Source organism: Aquarana catesbeiana, linkage group LG07 (assembly GCF_042186555.1).
Source record: "Aquarana catesbeiana isolate 2022-GZ linkage group LG07, ASM4218655v1, whole genome shotgun sequence".
Classification (NCBI taxonomy): Eukaryota; Metazoa; Chordata; class Amphibia; order Anura; family Ranidae; genus Aquarana; species Aquarana catesbeiana.
The window spans coordinates 283669312-283696787 of record NC_133330.1 but is presented as its reverse complement, the minus strand read 5'-3'; the positions used below and the strand labels follow the sequence as shown (position 1 = coordinate 283696787).

Sequence of the window (27476 nt, the reverse complement as noted above, 5' to 3'; positions counted from 1 at the left end):
TTGAGGGACTTTTTTTTTTTTTTTTTTAATAAAAGGAATTGTCCCAAACTGTCTGCTGTAATTTGTACTTTGACACTTTTTTGGTGAATGTGTAGGGGGACAATGTACCCGATATCCATTCTCATGGGTTGGGCGAGATCTGGGGGCTTCCAGATTCCGATAAGCTCCCTGACTGCAGACCCCAACAACCACCCGGCATGGGTTGTGGGGATGGGGCCCTTGTCACCATCAACATGGAAAAGGGGGGGGACCCCAAAGCACCCTTCCTTATGTTGAGGGCATGCGGCCTGGTACGGTTAAGAAGGGGGAGGCGCTCTCTCGTCTCCACCCCCCCTCTTCCTGCGGCCTGCCAGGTTGTGTCCTCAGATAAGGGTCTGGTATGGATTTTGGGGGGGACCCCCACGCCATTTTTTTTTTTTTTTATTATGGTGCAGGGTCCCCCTTAATATCCATACCAGACCCAAAGGGACTGGTAATGGACTGGGGGGGGACTCACGCGGTTTTTTTAAAATGATTTTTATGTATATTGCTGACAATACATTACAGCTGCGAGCTGTTTTAAATGACATTTTTTCCTTTACAAATGTCATTTTGTGGCTCTCATTCATTTCACTATGTACGGCCGCTATGTAAGCAGTCTTTCATAGTGTGGGGCATGCACTCAGACCCCTGAGCCATGATTGGCCAAAGGCACCTTGCCTTTGGCCAATCATGGCTCTCACAGCAGAGCATGCTGTGACTGGCCAAAGCATGCAGGTCAGGTGCATGCTTTGGCCAAATCAGCAGCCGTCAATGCACTGCGATCTCGCAGTGCATGGGCGGTCTCGCAGTTCATTATGGGGCGTTCCACGGGCGCTTTAATTTCCCGCAAACGCCCCATAATGTTCTAAATTTGGTAAACGACTTGTGAAGTGGAAGGAAAATGATAAATGGTTTGCAACATTTTTTACAAATAAATATCTGAAAAGTGTGGCGTGCATTTGTATTTAGCCCCGTATCAATACTTTTTAGAAGCACCTTTCGCTGCAATTACAGCTGCAAGTCTTTTTGGGGATGACTCTACTAGTTTTGCACAACTAGAGTGACATTTTTGCCCATTCTTCTTTGCAAATAACTCAAGCTCTGTCAGATTTGATAGAGAGCGTCTGTAAACAGCAATTTTCAATTCTTGTCACAGATTCTCAATTGGATTTAGGTCTGGACTTTGACTGGGCCATTCTAACACATGCATATGCTTTGATCGAAACCATTCCATTGTAGCTCTGGCTGTATGTTTAGGGTCGTTGTCCTGCTGGAAGGTGAACCTGCGCCCCAGGCTCAAGTCTTTTGCACACTCTACAGGTTTTCTTCTAAGATTGCCCTGTATTTAGCTCCATCCATCTTCCCATCAACTCTGACCAGCTTCCCCGTCACCATTTTTCTCTGTGTCTCAGAAAAACTTGTTAGAAGTGATTCATGCTGAAAGAAGAGGGACAAAGCAGCAGACAGAAATGACACTAAAGGCTCGTACACACGATCGGATTTTCGTCAGGGAACTGTCAGGGAAGTGTGATGACAGGCTGTTGGCCTAAAATCCGACCAACAGTACGCTCCATCAGACAATTGTTGTCCAACTTTCCCCCAACAAATGTTGGATGGCAGGCTAGTAAATTTTCGGAGGACAAAGGACTGTTGTCAGAGTTTTCTATCGCCTGTAAACAAGTCCGTCACACAAAAGTTTAACTGGTTGCTGACCGCCGGCTGTCAATTGACGGCCAGGCGGCGCAGCTCTCGTTGCAGGCGGCCGTCACATGACGGCCTCGCTTTCCCGGCCCACCAGGGGGTGTGCGCGCGCTGCCGCCGGCGATTGCGCGCGCCCGCCGTGTCACTGGGCACCCGGTGCGCGTGCCCGGCGGCCGCGATGTCCGCTGGGCACCTGCGATTGCCGGTAACACAGCAAGACCGTGGATCTGTGTGTGTAAACACACAGATCCACAGTCCTGTCAGAGGAGAGGAGACCGATGGTATGTTCCCAGTACAGAGGAACACCGATCGGTCTCCTCCCCTAGTGAGTTCCCACCACCTACAGTTAGAAACACTCCCTAGCTAAACAGTTAACCCCTCAAACACCACCTAGTGTTAACCCCTTCACTGCCAGTCACATTTATACAGTAATCAGTGCATTTTTATAGCACGGATCAATGTATAAATGTGAATGGTCCCAAAAATGTGTCAAAAGTGTCCGATGTGTCCACCGCAATATCGCAGTCACAATAAAAATCGCAAGTCGCCGCCATTACTAGTAAAAAAAAAAAATAAATAAAAATGTTATAAATCTATCCCCTATTTTGTAGACGCTATAAAACTTTTGCGCAAACCAATCAATATACGCTTATTGCGATTTTTTTTACCAAAAATATGTAGAAGAATAGGTATCGGCCTAAACAGAGGAAAAAATTTGTTTTAAAGAAAAAAAAATTGGATATTTATTATCGCAAAAAGTAAAAAATATTGTGTTTTTTTTAAACTTGTCGCTCTTCTTTTATTTATAGTGCAAAAAATAAAAACTGCAGAGGTGATCAAATACCACCAAAAGAAAGCTCTATTTGTGGGGAAAAAATGATAACAATTTCATCTGGGTACAGTGTTGTATGACCGCGCATTGTCATTCAAAGTGCGACAGCGCTGAAAGTTGAAAAATGGCTTGGGCAGGAAGGGGGTGAAAATGCACTGTATTGAGGTGGTTAAAGTACAAACACGAATGCTCGGAAAATACCACCATGCTCACCAAATACACCCAAAGGGTGGCGCTCGTAGTATGTCACTACGTTCGTGTTTGTTGGCCGACAATTGTGTAATGTTAATATGCAAGACAAGTTCCTGGCACACGCCCTTCGGACAAAAGTCTGACGCTTTGTTGGCCAACCATCTGATCGTGTGTACCAGGCTTTAGTGCTCTGGACTGATACAAGTACACACTATAGAGGGATATGCTTTTCTCATATTTCATGTCTGAGGTTTACAACCACCTTAAAGCCTCTTGCACATGATACTCCTGTTTGAATATCTACTTTTTCAGACTTTTTATGTATTTGCGCATATTTACGAGCATTTTTGTGTATAAACATTCGTGCAAAAACTTACTTTCGCTTTCTCCTTCTGCACAACATGTAAATGAGCATTTGCGCGCATAAGGCGTAAATTACTGACCAAAACAACAGTTTTTTTGTTTTTTTTTTTAACTGAAGAATGCTGGGTGCTTGTTTACACGCCTGTGTGCATAGGCACATTACAATTAATGGGCTGTGATTTAGCGCAGTAAAAAAAAAGAAAAAAAAAAAAAAAGCTGTACTGAGCTTTTTTAAGCTGCAGTGTGCAAGAGGCCTAAGGCTTTTTAAAATGAACTCCCTTTATATTCCAGCGTTCACAACTGAATTGAAAGATCAGATATATAGATCATTCCTCCTCTTATAACCTCTGATTCAAGATGTAAAAAAGCCTATGACATGTCTTTAAATATTTTATGTACGTTGAAGATTTGTTCATAGTTTTACATCAGTCTTTCCAAAACGATTATTCAGGAATTGGACAAAAGAGACTAGCAACTTTGTGTATAAAGTCGGGTGCCACTGGGAGGCAAAGTGTTCATGAAATCTGCACTGGTTGTAGAAAATCAGTTTTGCCAATCCATGAATTACGGTATATTGCAGGCTGGGCCCTGTACATGGAATGGTTTGAAGTAGTGTGTCATAGTCAGAGCTTCATATCAACCACACAGATTCAACTGTGCTCTAAAAAATGACAGTATGGGAATAAAAAGTTTGCATTGGATTAATTGCTATGGGGTCACACTGACAGTTTAAATAAGGCTCAGTTGCTCACAGCAATAAGATTCTGACTGTCAAGTTTTGTCATTGTGTAGGCCTGACAACAAAAAAGTGGACCGCAGTCTGAAATGTGCCTTGTACCATTACTGTCTGTGCTGGCCTACCAATCTGATATAAAACTTTCATATTCCAACTGTCAGATGGTATCTGAAAATCTGACTCCAATTAGTGGCTGGGGACAGCAAAAAGGCAACTGTTATTCAGACATCTGGAATCTGGTTGCCATGTGCAACAAAGGCGGCTATTCATTCAGACACCAATCACAGGAGTCTCCTTATAACTGTCTCTTATTGGCAAAACAGATCTCAAAGACGCTATAGGTCTTCACAACTGAAGACAAAAATAGGTTTTGTTGTCCAAAGCAACGGCTTCTCAATTACAGCTACCAACACAAACATATAAAAATTAAAAGGCAGATTCTTCCCTCAGACATCAACTAAAAAATGAGGTGCAATCTGTTTGACATTCAGCAAATGTTATACCAATTTAACCTTTTTTTTATCTCATTTCATACAACTAGAATTTTTATTTTTTTTTATAAAAGCAAGTGTTACATACCATGCCGTTACTTCTGAATGCACACAATGATTTTATTATAGGTCAGAAAATAATAGAGCTCTCTCCCGCTATATAGATGTTTCCAGCACCACCTGCTGTCCTAATTCAGACTTTCACAACAACGATCTACCATGCTGAGTTTAACAAGATCCTAACAGCTAATTAAACTAGTGTTCAACCTTTGTAAGTGGTCTAAATGTCAATTAGCATGTTTCACGTATCGTATATTCTGCTAAATGATATTCGGCAACATTTTACAAATGAATGTACAGCATTTATGCGACACCTTGGGACCAATAAACAGGTGTCGAAACCCCCAAGTCACAGGTGCTGTCTCTGTATTTGAAGGTTACCATTATCTTTTAAAATGGATAGCCCCCACCACCACCTAAAAAAATAAACAAATAAATAAAAGTAAGCAGCTAGAAATACTGTAGCTGCTGACTTTTAATATGAGGACACTTACCTGTCCAGGGATCCAGAGCTGTCCTCACCCGACCAGATTCTTAATCAGCTGCGGGTGAGGTGCTGGTATAAGAGAAACTGGCAGCGAAGCCTTGTGGTTTCACAGCCAACTGCCAACTGCCCATGCATGAGACATGTTGCACTTTGTGAATGGGACCTGTGATGTGTCCCAGAAGGCGGTGGGGGCCAAACTTTCACTCCAAACACTGCGGCAACGCGGATGGAAGTGGAAGAGTGGGTACCTGTCAAAATCAAGTACCCCCCCCCAAAAAAAAGTGTCAAATCTAAAGGAGGAGGGTGGCAGAAGAGCAAAACTTTTCCTTTAAGGTGAAGTTTCCTTTTAAGCTAGCCAAACATGGGTCAAATTTTGTTTCTTTTTTTTAACTCAGCCAGCGAAGTCAGGGGGAAAAAAACAAAAAAAAACAAAACACGTCTCAATGCCCCCATCAACACATTTGGTATGAATGCAAAAATTCAGTTCGATTAGCGCTGCAGCCAATAGCACGGATTAGTGTTATCTGACAGTGGGGAATCTTTCCCACTGTCAGATGACACTAATCAGTGCTATTGGCTGAATTTTTCCAGCAGTCCTTTTCAAGAAAAATCTATTGATAGATTGACTTCTCATGAACTTGCTGCTTGGTTGTTGCTAAACCAACCAAATTTCTATGCATGTACTTTATGGCTAGCTGTAATTATCTGTATGCTTGTATTGAGTCTGTGGCTAAAAGCCAGATAAAGCCCTGCAACTAGCTTTTTCAGATGAGGCCAACCTACATATTTCACTCACTTCTGGTTTCCTACAATCTTGGAACCTCTTATGCCACATACACACGAGCAGACTTTTCGACCGGACTGGTCCGACGGACTTCTGGCGGACTTCCAACGGACTTTTCCAATGAACGGACTTGCCTACACACGATCACACCAAAGTCCGACGGATTCGTACGTGATGACGTACACCGGACTAAAATAAGGAAGTTCATAGCCAGTAGCCAATAGCTGCCCTAGCGTCGGTTTTCGTCCGTCGGACTAGCATACAGATAAGTGGACTTTTAGATAGGAACTGGGTCCGGCGGAGTTCCTACGTAAAGATTTGAAAGTTCCAAATCTAAAGTCCGGTAGATTTTCGACCGAAAAAGTCTGCTGCAGGTCCGAGGTCTCCCACACACGGTCGAATTGTCTGCTGGACTCGGTCTGTTGGACCAGTCCAGTCGAAAAGTTTACTCGTGTGTACACGGCATTAGTGGTGCATTTTTGTATATTAAATGCAGTGCCACCTACATATGATACATGAAAGTTAATCTAGGGTTCTAGGCCATGTCTAGTCCACAGTTCACTTGTACAACAGCATTAAACTGTGATACAAAAGGAAGCTAATTGCCTTGCAAGGACACAAGGTTATCAATCATAGTGAAACAGGAATCCAGAGACAAAATAAACTTATTGTGGCTCATGTATCACAAATTATTTTCATTAAATCAAGACAATTAAATCTGTTATCTCATAGATATCACAAATATGTTCTCCCCTTATAAAATAAAAACTTACTCACAGTTGAATTTGTACTGGAAAGGACACAACACATTTAATAAAATCCGGTGACCTGAAACAGAAGCAACTTGGCCTTCAGAGGTGACCCAGCACATATGTGATTAATAAAGCTTTGTTCCTGGAGGCCCTTTTGTCCTAACTGGCGAGTTAGTGGATTTACCCCCTGTGGAGCTCCCGCCACTGTCTGCAACCTTGTCCTTGACTGCCAGGGGGGTTTCTGGGAATAGGAAGGATAGGACACAAAAGGCTGGAACTGCCTGTCCTCAGCTCCACTGGGAACTGCATATTAAGCTGTTGAAAATTATCTGTCCATTTGATTCTTGGGCTCAGAAACATACTTTATGTACTCCTAAAACGGAAGGAATACATTTGAATAATATCTTTAAAACTAAAAGACATTTTGAAAGAAATACTTACTGATTTACAATTGAGAATTTGCATACATATCCCCCCCCCCCTCCCCCAACTACTGCTGTCCAGTGAATAAAATGAGTCTTCTTAAGAGTCAAACTAAATCAACACGTCTTAAAAGTTAATTTAAAATTACAGATATCCATTACTAAATTGAAAGCAATGAAGTGCACTAACGCCATTTGTCATCATTTTCTGCTCCTACCACTGATTCGAACCGTTACAAATAAAAAAGTTATTTCTTTTAAACATAGTTACCTGAACCTATACGCTCTCTTATATGCTACAGTACAAGTTTCTATGGGCAGTGAAGAAGGTGGAAGGGGGTTTCTTTGGTTGAGGGACAAACTTTTTCAAAAAAATAAGTTCTCCTTTGAGGAGGAACTGCACTTTTTAACTTAAAGGAGAAGTACAGCCAAAGAGAAGTTTTTCTGCACTCCTGTGACCTGTTTTCACCTGTTTTCAGCATACAGCTGAAGCCCGCTGTCGGCTGTGGTCACAGAGCCAGTTCAGGCTGGGGATCCACCCAGATGCCTGGACCCACACCAGGCTCAGCCTCTCAGCGAGAGCGAGCCACAGAGCCTGAGCCAGTCACTCCCACCCCCTCCATAGTCCAGCACGCAGAGGGCTGGTGAGGCGACAGTCACCAGCTCGCTGCTCTCTGAGCTTTTTCTAGGGGCATTAAACTCAGATTTTTTTTTTTCTACATCAAATTGTTCTAAAATATAAAGTATACCTTGACTTTTTTTTATTATTGTTTTGGTTTGGTTTAAAGTGGATCTTCACCCTCAAAACAAAGTTCCCTCCTCTCCATCCCTTCGCTACACAAACATTTTTTTTTTGCGTTTACCTTTTGGGTCCCCCCCCCCCCCACCATGCACACTCACCTGGGTCAATGACGTGCACTGTGGTCCCTGTGCCTCTTGGGATGCACATGTTACATATACCAAGGGGCACAGGCTTTAATTAGTTTCCACATTGTGCGGAACCCGCACCCTGGCAAGCAGGGGTTTTAAGAAAACATTCACTTTAAAAAGCTTCTTACCATTGTTTTTATTCTCATTTTTTGACCTGTATACCCTCCCTATCCTGCAATTAATGCACCTCACTGTTACTTGTGTAGAGCAAGCAGTTCCGTTGTATCTGGTCACATGCTGTACTGTATGCATACAACTGTCATAGAGCTAAATGTGTCTGCACATAGATCTGTAGTCCTTCTTGGGGGTGAGCAGAACAGGGTGGCTACATTCACATACAAAAACCGGGCATTGAGAACAATCGCAGCCACCCTAGAACAGAAAGTCTGAGAATAGAAGAAAGAAGTTTGCATTTGAGAGTCAAAACAAAAGAAAGAGCGATAGAAGATGCATTCTACTTCTATTTAAACATACTGAATATGTTTTAAATAAAAAACAAATAGATTAAAAAAAACTGAGTTTACTGTCAATTTTCTGAGCATGCGGGCATGAGTTGAAGCCTCCGACAACACTCTATAAAGATTCTCTATGGCAAACTGCAAATGCACATGTCAACAGAAACAGCAGAAATGTGGAATTAAGCTGAACAGATTACAAATCAGCTATTTTTAAAACTTTAATAATATCGGATAGTTTTACCCCCTTCCTGCCCAGGCCAATTTTCTGATTTTTAGCACTGTCAACCTTTGAATGGCAATTACATGCAACACTGTACCCAAATTCAATTTTTAACATTTTCTTTTAGACAGATAGAGCTTTCTTTAGGTGGTATTTAAATCACTAAACTAAAAATACAGAAATAAAAAATATATATATTAAAAAAAAAAAAACACACACCTTTCTTAATTTCAGTTTTAGAATTTTGTAAATAAAAAAAAATGTTCTTTATAAGTTTATGGCCAACATGTATTTTCTACATTTCTTTGGTAAAAAAAATAACCCAAATCAATATATATTATTTAGTCTGTGTGAAAGTTATAGAGTCACAAACTATGGTATAGTAACTATATTTGAAAATTGATCAATCCTGATGTACTGACGGCCAATCTCATTTCTTGAAACCCTAAAAGGTCAGGACAGAACAAATATTCCCCCAAATTACCCCTTTTTGGAAAGTAGACAGTCACATTTTTTTTAGTAAGAGGCATGGCGAGTCTAAGCTGTAATTTTTTTCTCACAATTTCTCTTTGGAAAAGGAAGCAATTAAATACATTTACCCACTTTGCTTTTCTTTAACATACTGGCACCAGTGCAGTACAGTGTCACCATATGACTGGTAGCAGTATTTAAAAAAAAAAAAAGAAAGAAAAACCTTTGTTTTTTACATACCATCACTAAGCAGGAGAGCGGCACCCAGGGGATATTTGTTACAGGGAGTTGGCATTATGAAGCAGGCTGCATCAACTGCCTGCGCAAGGCTCACTTACACTGCAAAAGACAAACCAATAGGAACACTACAGAAATAAGAGTACATGGCACTTTGGAGAATAAACTGGGAATTACCAGAAAAATAAAGAGGTCTCCAGAACCACCCAAAGCTACATTACCGCAAATGAAATTTGAAGGCTCATTTAGTCCACACCACTGGACAATTACCATGTAATTTACAGAGAAATTGTAAAGTCTGATATCTGTGTTCAGCAAGCATGTGAAAATATAACATTTATTAAAGTTCTGTGACATCCATCAAGTCAGACTATTCCCATTAAGCAAGTTATAACGTGTTATTTCTTGCTGAGTAAAGTGAACAACCAGTAACATCACATGCACCAATTATCCATTTTCTTTTTACATCCTCAGAGCAAGTACAAGTAATATATAAATGCTACAAAAGATCATCATTAACCTTCCGTGTAAACTCACTTACCTTTATAACAAAAATAGCATTGTATTTAACTAAAATATTGCAGTCCGGGTCAGGAAATTTATTTTTTATAGTCCATCTGGCTAAAATATTGTACAATTTCCACCTAACTGCTTTGGTATATTCATTTGGCAAAAGCATGACCAATTTAATGCTGGAGATGTAGAAAGTGAGGTTTTCGAATAATTTGGTCAAATGTCTGTTTTTAAGGCTACTTTCACACTGGGGTGGTGCCGGCGTTAGTGGCGCTTTGGCGCCGCTTTTTGGGCGGTAGCGGGGTGCTTTTAACCCCCAAGAAGCTTTGAAAGCGATGTCAATTCATTCCAATGGGCAGGGCCGGTTTGGGAGCGGTGTACACACCACCCCAAAGATGCTGCTTACAGGAGTTTTTTTCCCGTCCTGTAAGAGCACCGCCCCAGTGTGAAAGCCCTCGAGCCTTCATACTGGGGTGGATTGAGAGGCAGTTTTCAGGCACTTTACAGGCACTAAAACCTCCGTGAGAAAGGGCTCTAATAGAAACTTTGTATCAAAAACAGGTTTTCGAGTTTTGAGACATCCCAAACTTGGAAAATGAGTGAATGTTTTGGGTGCAATCATCAACTATTCTGATAACTTTAACCTCTTTCCGACCAGCCTCCTTCATTATACTGCGGCAGGTCAGCTCTCCTGCGCAAACCGCCGTAGGTGTACATCGGTCTGCGCAGGGAATCTAGCGGGAGTGTGCCCGCGGGTTCTGTGGACTCTAAGTCCGCCAGCGACCCGCAATCGCTGTGTAAAGAGGCAGAACTGGGAACTGTCTATGTAAACAAGTGCTGCGTTCTAGTGACATGTCAGGGATCTTTTCCCAGTCATTGGGAACAGCGATCTCTGTCATGTCCTAGGTAGCCCACCCCCCTTACAGTTAGAACACACCCAGAGAACACATAACCCCTTGATCGCCCCCTAGTGTTAACCCCTTCCCTGCCAGTGACATTTATACAGTAATCAGTGGCTATTTTTAGCGCTGATTGTTGTATTAATGTCACTGGTCATCAAAAGTGTCCGATCTGTCCACCACAATGTCGCAGTCACGCTAAAAATTGAAGATCACTGCCATTACTAGTAAAAAAAAAAAAAAAATTAAATTAAAAAATGCCATAAATCTATTCCCTATTTTGTAGACGCTATAACTTTTGCGCAAACCAATCAATATACGCTTATTGGGATTTTTTTTTTTTAACCAAAAATATGTAGAATACATATTGACCTTAACTGACTAAGACTTTTTTCTTTTTTTGGGGGGGGGGGTATTTATTATAGCAAAAAGTAAACAATAGTGTTTTTTTTCAAAATTGTCGGTCTTTTTTTTATAGCGTAAAAAGTAAAAAAAAAGCAGAGCTGAACAAATACCACCAAAAGAAGGCTCTATTTGTGGGAAAAAAGGAACGTCAATTTTGTTTGGGTACATTATCGCACGACCGCGCAATTGCCAGTTAAATCGACGCAGTGCCATACCACAAAAAAGGGCCTGGTCATTATGGGGGCAAATCCTTCCAGGACCTTCCTAGCTGCCATAACCCCGGTATCCCCGTGTTGAGCTGGCGGTCTGGTACAAGATAAAAGTGGTCTCTGCGCCGGATTCGCCGCAAGATCACTTTTATTGGCGGCAGGAGAGGGGCACCCCCCCCTCCCGCCGTGATCCGGTGCCCTCTGCCCTCCGCTGCTTACCGGAGCCATCGGCAGAGGCGATCAGATCCTTCCTGTGGCTGTGCATGGAGACAAGTGTGGGAAAGATGGCCCCTACCTGTCTCCATGACACTGCAGGGCGGAAGCGACGTCAAAACGTCACTTCCGCCTATAGCGCTTAAAGGGCCATTTTTGTATTTTTTTTTTTTATTGCATTTTAGTGTATATATGAGATCTGACGTCTTTTTGACCCCAGATCTCATATTTAAGAGGTCCTGCCATGCTTTTTTTCTATTACAAGGGATGTTTACATCCCTTGTAATAGGAATAAAAGGGACACATTTTTTTTTAAACAGTGTAAAAAAAAAAAAAAAAAAAAGGTAAAATAAATAAGGGAAAAGAACATTTTTAAATGTGCCCCGTCGCGCTGAGCTCGCGTGCAGAGACGCTCGCATATGAAAACAGTATTCAAACCACCCATGTGAGGTATCGCCGCGATCGGTAGAGCGAGAGCAATAATTCTAGTCCTCCTCTGTAACGCAAAACATGCAACTGGTAGAATTTTTTTAACTGTCGCCTATGGAGATTTTTAAGGGTAAAAGTTTGTCGCCATTCCACGAGCGGGCGCAATTTTGAAGCCTGACATTTGGGTATCAATTTACTCGGAGTAACATTATCTTTCACAATATAAAAAACTGTTTTTAACTTGTAAACACATCTAAAAAAGAGGCCCTGTCTTAAAGTGGTTTAAATGGTAAAATTTTAAAAATGTAATACAAAATTCTTCCACCACACTGTGGGGTTGATTTACTTAAACTGGAGAGGGCAAAATGGGGTGCAGCTGTGCATAGAAACCAATACGCTTCCAGGTTGTTTTTTTTTTTTTTGTCAAAACTTAATTGAGCAAACTAAAGTTAGAAGCCATTTGGCTACCATGCACAGTAGCTGCTTATATTTGGATGTTTTGTCTGACACTCCACATATGAACTAGAGAAAGGATGTGTCTCTCCTCTGACAAATGTTTAGCTGTGTATGTAGTCTGAATATAGTCAGTGGGGCATCAAATGATACTTGCAATAGTAGCTCACCACCTGCTGTCTAAATTTGGTAATTACGAAACATTTAGGACCAGTTCATACCAGAACATGGTGTGGGAAACGCACTGCACTTGCGACCTGCAGCAGTGTGTTCACCTGCACCAGATTGCATGCTATCAGTGGTACTATGCACTCTGGCTGCTATGTGTTTTTTCAAAGTAGTGCATACACTACTTTTGATGCGGTCTGCCTCAATTCCACCCCATTCAACGAATGGGCTGAACTTGCACTGCACCCAGATTGGATGTGAATCACACAGAAACGTAATGGGTTGAGAAAAAAAAAAAAAAAACACACATTTGACAGATTCCTGCATCAACACAAAAGCTGTTCATGCAAGGATTTCTCCAGCTGTTCTATTGTATACGGAATATGGAATTCGTTGACCCCCCCCCCCCCCTCTCCCCCCACTGGCTGCAAGCGCTGATCAAATGCTGTTTTTTCAGCAAGACCGTTTAACAGAACCCAGTCGTTAGGAAAAGACAGCAGTGCACATGTACCAAAATGTGGCCGGCTCCTGATGAAGCCATTGTTTCAATTTCAAACAAGTTAAAAACATAATTTTATACTGTACCTTCCAACAAAAATGACAAGGATATATTTTGCTTTCATTTGAAGATTTGTCTCAAATAGACATTACAGTGGCGCTATACTAAACCCATACAAGCATAGTTTTTCTTGTCGACAGTCTGTTAAAGTGTTACTAAACCCAGGACCCTGCATTCTCTGTATCTGGTCTCCAGCAGTACACAGAACATGGAAATACAATTATTTTAGTAAATATAAACTGCTAAATACATTTTTTCTCATCAGCAGTATATAGCAGTCTTGTGACTTCTATCAGTGTCTGGTTAAAGCTTGTAGGAGGAGTTTTCATTCTCCCCTGATTGTCCTATGAGGCTACAGGACCTCTGACCCTCTTTCTGGACAGTGCTGATCACATGCACCCTCCCAAGATAGGGAAAAAAAAAACCTCTAGCAATACACACTAAACTGAGCATGTGCAGCTTGTCCCCTAGCCTTTGTACTATCAGGAGATGGATTGGGACAGTGGAAGGGGAGGATCAGAGGAGACCGGAAACAGCAGAGGATTAACTCTGTAGGTTCCACAGTGAGTATAACAAGTATGCTTTGCTGCATATACAGACTGATATTACTGTTGTGGGTTTAGTAACAATTTAAAGAGGATTTTCACTGCATCTGAGCACCACAAACCAAAAACACTGTTTAATTCATTTTTAATATTCAAAGCAAACTCTCCCATCCATCCATGTCTCCATACTTTATTTTAATGATAAATCACTTTGAAAAACAACTACCTAGCATTTCTGTGGCCATCTTGAGTAAGGGCAAATGATTCATGTAGCATTTACTTCCCAGAATCACCTGCCCTTAGCTCAAGCATGCATGCAGGAAAGTGTTCTTAGCTGAAAAGACCCCTCCCTCCTTTCCCCACCTCCTGAGGACGCTTGGGATGTATGACATGATTTGCCTAGGCAAGAAACCAGGAAGTAACTGAAGAAATGAAAAAAAAAAAAAAAAAAAAAAAGTTTAACAAGTAAATATGATATACTTTCCTATCAATTTACGAACACTAGCAGCATGAGGATTAAAAAATAATCAATGTTGATTGGGAGAGTGAAGTTCCACTTTAACTGCTTGCCGCCAGCCCACCGTCAAATGACGGCGGGCGGTGCAGCTCTCCTTCTGGGACGCCGTCATATGACAGCGTCCCAGAACGGGCGCTCTCAGACACGGCGCGACACCCATCTCTGTAAAGAGCCGCGGCTCTTTAACCATGTGATCGGCTGTGTCCATTCACAACCGGTCACATGTAAACACAGAGATGCCGGTAATCAGCTCTGCTCGCCTCACACTGACAGAGTGTGGGGCGAGGAGAGCCGATAAGCAGCATCTCCACTCAGGGGGACATCTAGGAATGTAATCACGGCACTGATCATCAGGGCACTGATTACAATAGAGCAATATAGTGTCACCAATCAGTGCCCACCAATGCCAGCAATCAGTGCCCACCAGAGACAGCAGTGCCGCCCATCAGTGTCCACCAGTGCCGCCCATCAGTGTCCACCCATCAGTGCCCTCCAGTGCAGCATATTAGTGCCACCTAATCAGTGCCCATAAGTGCCGCCTCATCAATTCCCACCAATTCAGTCCAGTAGTGCACATCAGTGAAGGCGAAAAATTACTTAGTTACAAAATTTACTGACAGAAAAAAGTAAAACACATTTTATTCAAAATTTTTGGTCTTTTTTTTTTTTTTGTAAAAAATAAAAAATCCAGCAGTGATTAAATACCACCAAAAGAAAGCTCTATTTGTGTGAAGAAAATTATAAAAAATTTGTTTGGGTACAGTTTAGCCCGAGCGCGCAATTGTCATTCAAAGCGTGACAGCGCTGAAAGCTGAAAAATGGCATGGGCAGAAAGGGGTGTAAGTGCCTGGTAGGCAAGTGGTTAAGGTTATTGGTTTTTGGAGTAAGAAAACAAATGGTGAAGGCCACTGCAGAACACCATCTAAAAAGGAAGAAATACAAAGGCTGCCTACAAAAAGGCAAGTTGACCATCTGCCTCTGGTTTCAGTACTTTCCAAGTCACTGGCCCAGAACAAGCATCTAAAACAGATATACATAGAATCAGAAGACATGATTTACGTAACAGGTCCGCAACTTTGATAATATGGAATCCACCAACTCCCATCAAGGAAAGAACAGAATTTCCAGAAGGGGAGTTTAGCAATGTCAGCCTCCATAGTTTTGCAGTTTGAGTTTCCTTTAAATGACTTACAATTACTGTGTTGTACAAGACAACATCTAATCTGATATGGGGCCAGTTTGGAGGATGCCCATCATTGTACTCTATATAATTCAAAACCAAACTGCTGAATACAAGGAATTGGGCACTCTATCACAATGCACGGCCAGTAACTACTGATATCTGAACCATCCTGCTGGCTTTAATGGTACAAACTACCAATTCACGGGTGGAGTGAAGTATGCTGTACAGTGCAGGAAAGTGAACAAGTCCTTAAAAAAAAAAACTGAAAAAAAAAATAAACTGAAAAAAATTATAGTTAGTCAAATAGCAGACAAATGGGAAATGAGAGCATTCATTTAAAAGCTAAAGGGAAAATCTAACACCTTTCAAACGTGCCAATTTTACGGAATATGTTGATGCCAATTAGTAAATATGTGCAGAATTACACAGGTCATGAATCCTGACAATCATGATTTGCTTGGAAAGTATCAGACATGTCCAATGTGCCCCACTCAGAGAGCTGCAAATACAGCGTTTCCTTCATCACTGTGGCAATCTATACAATGTAAAATGCGGCTTGTACTGCTGAAATTTACGAACTGTGCCACACACCATCTCCAGCAAAGATTAACAGTAATGGCTGTAATTGACTGGCTTGTCTTTAAATATTCAAAGCCCACACATCTTCCCACCTTCATGTGCGTTATTGTAGTTTTAGTTTCCAATATTCTCCCTTATAAAAGATTCCCACCGCTCTTACCCATACTACCCATAATATTTGTTATGGAAACATCGTCTCTATTAAAGTCTGAAATGAAAAATTCCTATGCAGTAATAGCTTTTTATCACTAGACATCCCGTCTTCATGGTTGAATGAAGCCTAGTGCGGGGCTGGGTAGGACCACAGAACTGGGCTTTAAGTGTATAGTTGTGGTTTTTAAAATTTACATTTTATAAACAAAATATATAAAATATGAATTTATAAAATGTGTGCATGTAAGGGTCCTTTCACACAAGCGGTCAGTTCAGTGGACTCTGCTTTGCTTAGAGGGGAATTGATCCATTGATCCCCGGCTGAGCAGGTCCTGTCAGAGCTCCACTCTCCTCTATGGGGAGATCAGATGAAAACAGACCGCCTGTCCGTTTTCATCCAATCCGATCGACGGATGAAAAATAGGGTCTCCATCCATCTGGATTTCATGGACAGGATTGGATATCGGCAGGTGTCAGCGGACAGGTCACCACAGACATCAGCCGCTCCATATAGGTGCATGGAGTGTCCAATCAGAGCCTCCTGAAAAACTGACAGACGGACCGGAAAGCCCGTGAAAAGGGCCTAAAAAATAAAAAGATATGCAAAAAAGTTTATACTTAAAAGTACACAACAGTCCCAATGTTTTTTTTTTTTTTTTTTTTTAAAGGTTGTAAACCTCAGACATGAAATATGAACAAAGCATATCCCTCTATAGTGTGTACTTCTCTTAATTAAAAGAGAAATATGGGTTGGTTTTTGTTTTTCTAGAGTCATACTTACCTAGGTGGATGCAGCATCAGTCCGATGCTGAATCTGTCCCCTGGCGCCTCTACACTGAGAACCAAGCGATCGAACGCAGCCGATCAACCGGTTCTCACAGCTCCCAGAGCAGAGAAGCTGGTGACTGTCAGCCACAGCTCTCTGCTCACTGGAGCTCTGGGCTGTGGAGGGGGTGGAGCGGCCAGCTCAGGCTCTCAGTGGCTCGCTTAGAGGCAGAGCCGGGTTCTGTGGTTATGATGACACGGAGCCTAGACCGGCTTCTGTGACGTCAGAGGGGACTTCAGCCCCCTATCTGCTGAAAGTGGGTCACAGAAGTGCAAAACGGAAAAAAATAAAAAAATAATTGCGCTTCAAAAATGTCTAAAGATATGAGAAAAAGCAGCGATATCTTAAATGTGACACAAACACATGACATGAACAAGAAAAAAGTTGAATGATTCGCGCTGTGCAAATTAGTGAATGTGTGGTCAAATTGCCACACCAAAAACTCTAAATATAACCAGTATTAGTGAATACATAAACCATCTGTGCAATGATTAGTGCAAACAAATGTCAAATAAAGTCCAAACGTAATGCATATATTGAAAAATCATTGTGAATAGTTAAAAAATAGTCCATAGAAGAACCCAAAAAATGTGAAAAAGCAATCCCGGGTATTTCAACCGCATGGAACCTTGGATGTGTAGGACCACCACCAACAGTAAGAGCCTGGCCGCTTACCAGAACCCCATGACCCCCCGTTACAGAGGGTCTAAGAGGGCTTTTGAAATCCTGCTGGTCCGGAATTCCCGAGAACAGGACGAGTTATCTGTGGTCATCCGGCCAGTGCCACAGTTTATTCTTCCATTGATGATGCTGATTGTCTTACTTTCATGTGAGTGTTCACGTTTTTTACATTAATAAATTGCCATCTGATTTTACACTATGGGAGCCCTCCCTTTCTTTTCTCTTATGATGACAATACTATGCTGAGGGCTGAGCCCCCTTCCTGTGGACCCATCCATCTCCATCCCAGCACCTGACGCCCCTTCCAGGTCCCATCTCCATCTCTGTTCTCGGGAATTCCGGACCAGCAGGATTTCAAAAGCCCTCTTAGACCCTCTGTAACGGGGGGTCATGGGGTTCTCTCTGTACTTTGGTGCCTTCTGTTTGCTCTATCAGGAGCCCCAAGTCAGAGTGGTAAGGGAGGCCTTGCTCGTCCATTTAGGCTCTTCTACCAGGTACGCGATACCCGTAGATGTGCTGTATCTGGATTTTGCAAAAGCATTTGACACAGTTCCCCATAAATGTTTACTGTTCAAAAGAAGGTCCATTGGCATGGACTATAGGGTGAGTACATGGATTGAAAACTGGTGACAAGGGCAAGTTCAACAACTCTTCTCGTGTTCTCCAAAATTGACCATAGTGGCTCTATATTGAGGTCCGGCAACTGCGGCGCCCAGGGAAGGTGTGAGATTTCGTCTTCATGCTCATCAAACCATGATTTGATAACACCAGCTGTGTGAATCGGAGCATTTGGTAAATGGCACCGTCTTCAGGAAACAATGTCTGCACCATGGGGTGCACATGGTTGGCCAAAATTTGTACAAAGTCGCTGGCAGTGACTCTACCTTTCAAGGTGATGATGAGCCTGCAGAATACTAAGATATGACTGCCCAAACCATGATTGCACCGTAACCATGCTTTACCGTTGGCACAAGACTGTCCTGGTTGTAAGCTTGGGACGGTATTCGCCACACGTAAACACGTCCGATGGTTGGGAACAGTGTGAAGCTCGATTCATCAGACCATATTACAGTCTTCCTTTGATCAATAGTCCACAATTTATGGGTGTTGCACCACTCTCTCCTCTTCTGAGCATTAACACTGCAAATTGAAAACTTCAGTCACAGAGGCACCAGCTAAGTGGCCACCAACAATTTGCCCTCTTTGAAACACTGTAAGCTCTGACATAAGTCTGTATTACTAGTAGCACATGCAGTAAATGACGAATATGAGGCTTCCCACCTGTTAGCAAGGTGTTTCATCACACAGAGGAAGCAAAAGAATGTGAGGAAAGGTGGGATAGCCTGTTTTCCCTCACGGGATGAATGACGGTAGGATTTTCATTCCCCCCATTGAATTCAATCAATGGGGGGGTGGGGGGGTGGGGGGGTGGGGAGTTGTAAGTGAAAAAAGGTCAGCTTATTGAGGATGATCTGGAAGTTCTTGGAGTTCTCTAGGATAGGTCATTTAAGGTCACCTGACCCCGCAGAACATTCCAGAAATTCCCAGGACCCCTATTTATGCAGGAGTCTGAGGTGGGTCTTTGCCAGTAACAGCCTACTGTCCCATATTACATCACTTCTGCTTTCAATGTAAAACATGTTGTCAACTTCACACCTCAAATCTTGTAACGTTTCCATATTTTTGTCCAAACCCTGTATATATGTGCATTCACCCCAGTTAAATCATGATAGCCTTGAAAATGAGTACTGATGATTGGATGAGAACGGCGACTAGATGGTGCATGGTTATAAGCATGTACTTTGTCATCTGGCAGTTATTGTAACAATGATGGAGGCATCGGGGAGCAAACCTACTGACTACCAGGTGGTGATTGCTGTCCCCTGACAGAAATCTAGCAAATAAAATGAAATTGCGTAACACCACATTTACAGAAACCCTGATCCTTGATGCTTGTCATCTCAGAATCACCACTGATATAGTCTGGAAACCACAGAGTTAACAGCATCACTCATAGTAATAGATTCATTTTCCGATAGGCCTAAATGTATGCTTGTGTTTTCATTAAAATATAAGCAAAGTATATTTGATACAGCAGGAGATGTTACACACTGGTTGCACCTTCTTGGTAATGAACAACCCTGCTTCCACAGTGGATCCAGGATTTCACACCATTTGATATTTTTAACATGAAACAGAAAACACAACATGCAGAATCTGACTGGCTGCCAGTGTCAGCATCTGTACAGTGTTACAGATTTAATAAGGTTGAAAAAAGGCAGATTCCCATCAAATACAACCTTTCACAACTCCCGCAGCTTTAGACCAGAGAAAGCCAAAAACAAAACCACTCTGGACACGTTTGCAATATTGCCACCCAGGCGATAAACAAAATCCTTCCATAACCTCCCAGGGAGAGCCGCATCAATTCCCTGGATCAAAATATTGCTTTATTAGAGACTTTAGTTATTAGAACTTTATATAATTGTTGCAAAAATATAGTTCTGGTCTTAAATTCCATTATTGGTTAAACGTACCTATAAACTGTAGCCCATTGTAAACAAAATCTGTTTATTTCTACCTTTTATATTCTATCTTTTAACCTATTCCTTACCAATGTATAACCATTCTTTACTAATGCTTGCATAAATACCTTCTGTAACTTAGCTTTAAAGTACTTGTTCTAGTTTTCGATAGATTGGGGAAGGATTAGAACATGTGCTTGGTATTCCCTGCTATCCGAGGCTCTGTTAGAGATTCCCTCACTTTCTGTCCTCGGCTGTCATCTTCTTCCCAACTACATCGGAGTGCCAGGTGCGCAGCCTCTTGATTGGCTGACTGGAGAATTACAGAATTCCATGCATGAGCACGGGAGTCTGTCATCTGGGCACAGCCAGAGTGTGCCAGGAATGCTGAGCTGCACTTATGTAGCTCAGTGTGCATTCAATAGAAAACCAACAAAAAAACAAAAAGAGAGGGTGTCAACATCTAAGTGTAGGCTTGAAAAAGGGGCAGTACTGCCCCGAAATACCTTGCCACACCCCTTCCACATGCAGTGAGTGAGCTAATTGTGCAGTGTTGCAAGACCAGCTTGCTTTCCTACATCTCTCTGCCCTTCATTGTCCTGGGGACTCTTAGCTGGCATCTTAACCAGTCGCAGTCCATCTATCTGGCCGCTTCCCTGCTCCACCCGGCCAATTTCCTGAGGAACTCTGCAGCATAAAACCGGCCTCTACATATACCCAGCCGATAATCTAAACATAAGTGAAGGACCTACTAGGCTGTCTGATATGCAGATTATTCTTTTACCACAGTGAGTGCATTTGTGTGTGTTTTTATGCTTTCAATAAGAAATCTACACTTAGATGGTGGGGCTCCTCTCTCTTTCTTTTTTTGTTATGTTATATATATTAGTAAGAGTCACCCAAAATTCTTACACCAGGGGAGGTGCTCCAGCTGCAGACATACAACAGGAGATGGTGAGAGACTATGGGCATGTTACAAGAGATTGTGAGAAAGTGTAGATGTGCAACAGTAGAAGATGGTCAAAGACTGGGGAGGGGGAAGAGTTACATGAGACTGCTAGGGATTACAGCTATTGCAGCAACTTGACAAATGACTTCTGCCACATTTGATTTTTCTTAGAAAGAGCATTAGAGGAAAAAAACATCTGAAGAACAATTTTTCCTCCATTGGCCTGAGCAAACATAACACACAAGCTACTGTCTGCAAGGGCGCCAAGGCTTGCAGGTTAAGTAGAAGGGACATAGAATCTTGAAGCAACCCATTGGTGTGTATGGGTTTTCTTCCTCAACATATACTGGCATAGTTTTCTTTTAACAAAATATGCCACAAACTGTAAGTTCTGGAACAAGCACTGACAATTAAACATACTTTGAAATGTCCTGTGCCTGCCAGCACTATTTGGGGGGGGGGGGGGGGGGTGGGGGGGAACTGCCCATAATCAGGAATGGACGGCTGCCCTAACAGCAGTTATTTAGTAACATATTGTATATTGGAAAATGTGTGTAAAGATTGCCACCAAGTGGTTTGAAACAGAATCACACCCACTGATGACAACTGAAAGCATTTATACATCATACAAGAAAAATTTCTTTGGTGCACTAATAAATCTGTAAATAAATCCAACGGCATCTAAACAGTGATAAATATGTCATTCTGTCAATGCAATGCTGCAAGAAAATGACAAATCACTGTACTGCACTCACTTAAGACATAAAAAAGTGTTTAAATAGGATTCTGCAGCTTATTTAACGTGAAATAGGTTTGAAGCAACAGTGAAATTTAACCCGCTCACGACCAATAGTTCACATCAGAAATCTAAATTACTGTGCCATTTCCATGCAGCAGCAACAAATATGCTAGGATGGAATGTCAATCTTACCTGGACACAATGCTGGAACCATTGTACAGATCACTGGCATAAGAGAGTGTGGCAAGAGGGCGCACAGAATTATATCTGGTGAATTTGGATAGGCACTCCTGAAACTCATCCAGCTGGCTCACCGTCCGGCTATCATCTGTGCGGGAAGAGACATTAAAAAGCAATATGAAATTAACAGAACCAAAATTATCAGATCCAAAGTATGTATAACTTTACATTTCAGCATATTACATGCAGAAAAGGCCATTAAAATGATTGTAAAGTCTTTTTTTTCCCCTTTAAAAAAATAGACCTTACACTTGGATTTGGACAGAGTAGCATGGATCCTCCTCTTCTGTGCTCCTGGCCCCTCCCTCCTGTTAAGTGCCCCCACAGCAAGCAGCTTGCTATGGGGGCACTGGAGCTGAGTCACAGCTCCCTGTCCATTCAGGCACGGAGCCCTGACCCAGCCCAGCCCCCTCTCTCTCCTGATTAGCTAGCTGACTTAGCGCAGCGGCTGTGTCTCAGCCAATCAGGAAGGAGAATCTCAGACAGCTGAGACACTCATGGACATCGCTGGACAGAGAAAGAGACCTCAGGTAAGTGTTAGGGGGGCTGCTGCACACAGGCTTTTCATCTTAATGCATAGAATGAGTTTTTTTTTCTTTTTTTATTGGCCAATCATACTCACCTAGATGGATGAAGCATCGGTGCGATGCTGCATTTGTCAACTACTGCCTCTTCACTGCAGAGCGAGCCACCGAGCACCACCATTGGCTCGGTTCTCTCACCTCCCCGAGCGAAGAGCTCCTGACTGTCAATCAGCATCTCTCCTGCTCTGCTCCTCCACGCTCACTGGAGCGCTGAGCTGTGGAGGGGCGGGGAGCGGCCGTGTCAGCGTTTCAACAGCTCACTGAGAGGCTGAGATTGCCATCAGTCCAGGCACCTGGCGGATCCAGACTTCGGTATTTGGGATGACACATTGCTTGGACTGATCTGGTGACATCAGCAGAGAGCAGACTCCAGACCGCTTTCTGCTGAAACCGGGTCGAATTGCACTCTTGAGACCCAGAGGAGAAGCCCAGCTAAATGAGCTCAGGCTGGACTTCTCCTTTAAGATAAAGTAACCTTCTGCCTTTACAATCACTTTAATTATATAGGGTAGAGTGCACTGTGTAAACTACAGCAACAATCACATCATGATTTACACATCTAAGTGCCATAAACTGCCAGCCAGGAGTCTGCAAATTAATTATTCAATTTATGTGCAAGTACCTTTATTTATATCGTGAACAAGTTTCCCTATCCTACACTAAAGCCATATGGTGCCCTAAAGTGATTCTAAATGATCACCTTGTAAAACGCATTCAGTAAAACATAGGGATAAAAGGCAAAAATGTTTGTATAGATATAAATACACATTATAAATACCCTTTGACATTTCTTATACCAGTAAGTGATTACATTCCCTCTGTTTTCAGCTGCATAAGAGCTAGAGGAAGGAAAAGCGGCAGCACACTGAGCTTCCCGGTGAATGGCTGTGCAGCTGGGGCATGTCAGAACAGGTCTGGTCTGATCATTGGAAGAGAGCAGTTCCCAGCACAGCTAGACAACTGACCACAGTGTGTTCTCCTGCTTAGTGTGGTCAGTTTTTAAATAGCAGGAACACCAGGGATTTAATACAAAGTACAGTATGCTTTCTCATACAAGTACATAGTAAAGCGGCCACATAATAGGAACATGACGTTTTGGGGTAACAAACACTTTAAAAATAGTAAGATCAATAACCAGTGTCATATCTCTGAAAACATTTGTAAGACCTGGTTCCAATTCCACGTTGGGGTTGTAGTGGTCATATATTCAGGAGGAGGCACAATCTCCCAATACGTGGTGTACAGATGTCCTGTGCAGGTGAAGATCTACAAAGAACCTATTCCAGGTCACAACATGAGGGATGTCATCAATATGCCCCTTGCCGACAAAGGCAATGTGGTAGAGCGGGGTCTCCAAACTTTACAAACAAAGGGTCAGTTTATGGTCCTTCAGACTTTAGGAGGGCTTAACTGTGGCCAGTGAGGGTAGGAAACTTCCAGGGTACAGCATCAGTGGCCTTATGGTTTGTGGACAGCAGGAATAGTGCCCCATCATTGGTATTAGTGGGAGTAAAACTACCCTATCATTGGTATCAGTGGAAGAAAGATAAATGGTGACACATTGTTGTCAGTGGGAGGAACAGTGCTTTGTATCATTGGCAGAATTGGTGTCCCAAGAGCCAGATAAAGGCAAGCAAAGGACTGCAGTTTGGAGAACCCTGTGATAGAGCAATGGAGAAAAGAATGATTATATCAGCATTAATATTTCCAAATATTGGACAACATTTATACATCTGTATAGTTTTAGTTGTCTTCAAAGTAGGCCTTTAAAAAGTAACTCAGTGTGTTGTAAAAAAAAAATGTTTAATTCAATCCTATGCCCTTCACAGAAAATGTGTGCTTTAAATCCAAATACTGGTAAATATAAATCAATTCACAGATGGCAAATGACACATAAAATGAATATGTCACCCTTTATTCTAAAGTCTTTTAGTACAAAGCATTTTAACAAGCATTTAGAGGTGCCTGCACATACTTTTAGTGACCTCTAAAGGGGAATTCAAGTTTATGATATTTCCAATGAATATAAAAATTTGAAAGAACAACTTTGTAGTGTATGCGTGTTAAAGTTGTAAGAGATCTGATGGATTACATGCCAAGAACCTCTTTACATGTGTTTACTGCAGCTGACAGCTCCACCCCCATTAGCAAGAGCCCTTCCACAAGCAGTAAAGAAGCCGTGTCTTGAGAGAAATAGAGGCCAAACTTTCCTAAATATACTGGTTATCTGTCTATCATACGTGGTCAAACTAGGTCAAACCTAAACCCTTTCAATTTTTATGCAAGCAGACAGGCCCTTGCACTACATAGTTGAAGGTACATCTAAAAGGAAATGGAACAAGAAAATTGCATAATGTATGACCAGCCTAAGTCATTAACCATAAAGACTTTCTGATCTGTATACACATTCCAGGTCAGTGACTGACGGTTTGTTTGTTTGTTTTTTAACCAAAGGCAATAGGTATCTAGGAATTTCAGGGGGTTGTAAACGCAGTTAAATACTGTCCATGATACATTCCACAACCACACAGGTTCTTTACATACCAAGCACAGTACACAGAATCAACCATTACACCATAATGCCAGTACATTTTTTTCCAAGTAGCATTGGATATAAGACATTTTAGCAGAACCTGTACATTCTATAAAGGTTGTTTCATACTATAAACCTAACCATGTGTGTGCATTAAATTGTTACACAATAAAGTATCATGTATGCCATGCTGTACGACTCGTGATCATTTCATATTGCAAGAGAGCATCCATTCTATTGAGCAAGCCGTGCTTGGTATTAAGTAAGGCGTGCTATTCAGTATGCTCCCTACACATGTGATTAGTCTATGCAGAATAAGTGATGCCAAAGCCTGGGGATGCTAGCCATGTGTCCATTATCTTTTTGAATTTCTTAGGGCGGTTTCTGTGCTGATAGATGGAAGGTTATAACCCATGTAAGGTCTTTTACCATCTTTGCCCCATTAGGGAGATTTCCCTTCATTTCCTGTCCCATAGCCAAAATAGGAAGTGAGAGGAAATCCCTGTAAATTAAGGGAACCCCCCAGGTCACCAAGGTCCTCACCAGAAGATCTGCCCTCTATTACTTTTCTGGGGACAACCCGAAATTTGGGATTTTCTTTTAGTTTCAACAGGGGCACAGGCAGCAATAAAAACTGACAGGTGTTCTAATCCCTCTTCATCCAAAACTGAAAAAAAAAAAAAAAAAAGTTTTGCCCCAAGCTATACTTTAACTTGGGCCTCCCATTTATCCAATGTCGGTCGGTCTGGGGACAGCCACTCTGGGTGATTAATTTAAGGGCATGAAATACCCCAATAGAATTATAGGCATTTACAAGTAAAGCTGCCTCCTCTACCATACTCAGCAAACAGATAACGTGAAAGTATTCAATGTTGCTACCCAATCCGTCCAACATCAGTGGGGCTCACAGGTGCCCAATCTGCAGTCTCACAGCTGAGTAAAGCTGGGTAGGCTGAAACGCGTCAACTCACTGTATTCCTGATTTGTGCACTGTGGTTTCTATAATAAATAGGGTTGTCCCGATACCACTTTTTTAGGACCGAGTACAAGTACCGATACTTTTTTTCAAGTACTCGCCGATACCGATTACCGATACTTTTTTTTTAATGTCACGTGACAGTGTTTTTTTTTTTTCATTTTTTTTTTTTTTTTAACAGTGCTTGCTTTTTTTGGGGGGGGGGGAGGGGGTGAACGTTGTATGTGTGTGTTATTTTTTTTTTTTTTTACAATAATATTTCTTTTATTCTTTATTGTTTTTTTTTTTTTTTTTCATCAGCCCTTTTGGGGGGCTTTGGTGAGATATCAGGGGTCTTAACAGACCTCTGATATCTCCCCCTTGAGACAGAGAAAGAGACAGAGGATAGAGAATCCCCAGTCCCTTTCTCTGCAGCGTCAGCTGCACTGACAATGAATGGAGAGAAGACCGCAGCTTCTCTCCATTCATAAACTGACACATCGTAATCACAGAAGATTACAATGTTTCAGTTATGTGAATGGACAGAGTCAGCTGACTCTATCCATACACAAAGGAAGGAGGGGGAGGACGGAGGAACTGAAGGGGAGAACGGAGGGGACAGATAAGAGCAGAATGGAGGGGACAGATAAGAGCAGAACGAGGGGACAGCGGAGAGGGACAGATAAGGACAGATAAGAGCAGAACGGAGGGGACAGCTGAGAAGGACAGAGGAAAGGAGGGGGCACGGAGGAGGATGCAGTGACAGTCAGCTGTGAGCGATCACCGCTGTCTGTCACTAAAGCTGGTGAAAGCCGCTGGGGGAGAATCTTGTAACTCCCCCACGCGCCGATCACAGCTGACAGTCAAGGTATCGGGGGAGGCATCGGGAGCATTTGCCCGAGTACAAGTACTTGGGCAAATGCTCGGTATCGGTGCCGATACCGATACTAGTATCGGTATCGGGACAACCCTAATAATAAACCAGGATTTTAAGAGCAGTAACGGTGGTGCAGAGCACTTTTATGGACATCAGCAAACAAATACCTGGATCCTATTCAAGGGTCATCTGGAATACTGTGTAAACAGTAGTTACAGTACATCGCTTTACAACATTGATGGAGTTTAAAGCACCTCCACAGCAGGTGAATTAAGTTGGCTGGTCCTCCATTGCATTCAGGACAGTAAAGGAGGTTTTGTGGTGCCATGTAAATAATGTTTCGGAGGGGGGCGGTATGTTCTATGCAAAAGGAGCAGTTGTGCAAGTCTGTGCGTAGTGGACAGAGAGACCAGTTGTAGTGTGGCTAGTGCAGCTTCCCACTGGTCTTCCAAAATAGGGCCTTAGTCTCAGGCTGGTACTCTTAACTGGTCCCAGAAATTTGGCATAAAATATAGCATATATTTGGGATATATGCCCCTTTTCTGGAGTCATTTTTCAACTAACAATAGATACATTTCGAAGCTG

The 27476-nt window shown here is 42.2% G+C and overlaps 1 protein-coding gene across 4 annotated transcripts in view; it reads right to left on the bottom strand.

Moving 5' to 3' along the window:
- The window catches only part of COP1 (COP1 E3 ubiquitin ligase), a 333947-nt gene that overhangs the window by 163045 nt on the left and 143426 nt on the right, over positions 1 to 27476 (bottom strand). For all 4 annotated transcript variants that reach the window (XM_073593409.1, XM_073593408.1, XM_073593411.1 and 1 more), the window contains one exon: positions 21895 to 22030. In XM_073593409.1, the coding sequence (XP_073449510.1) occupies positions 21895 to 22030 (136 nt within the window). The remainder of the gene's footprint in view (positions 1 to 21894; positions 22031 to 27476) is intronic.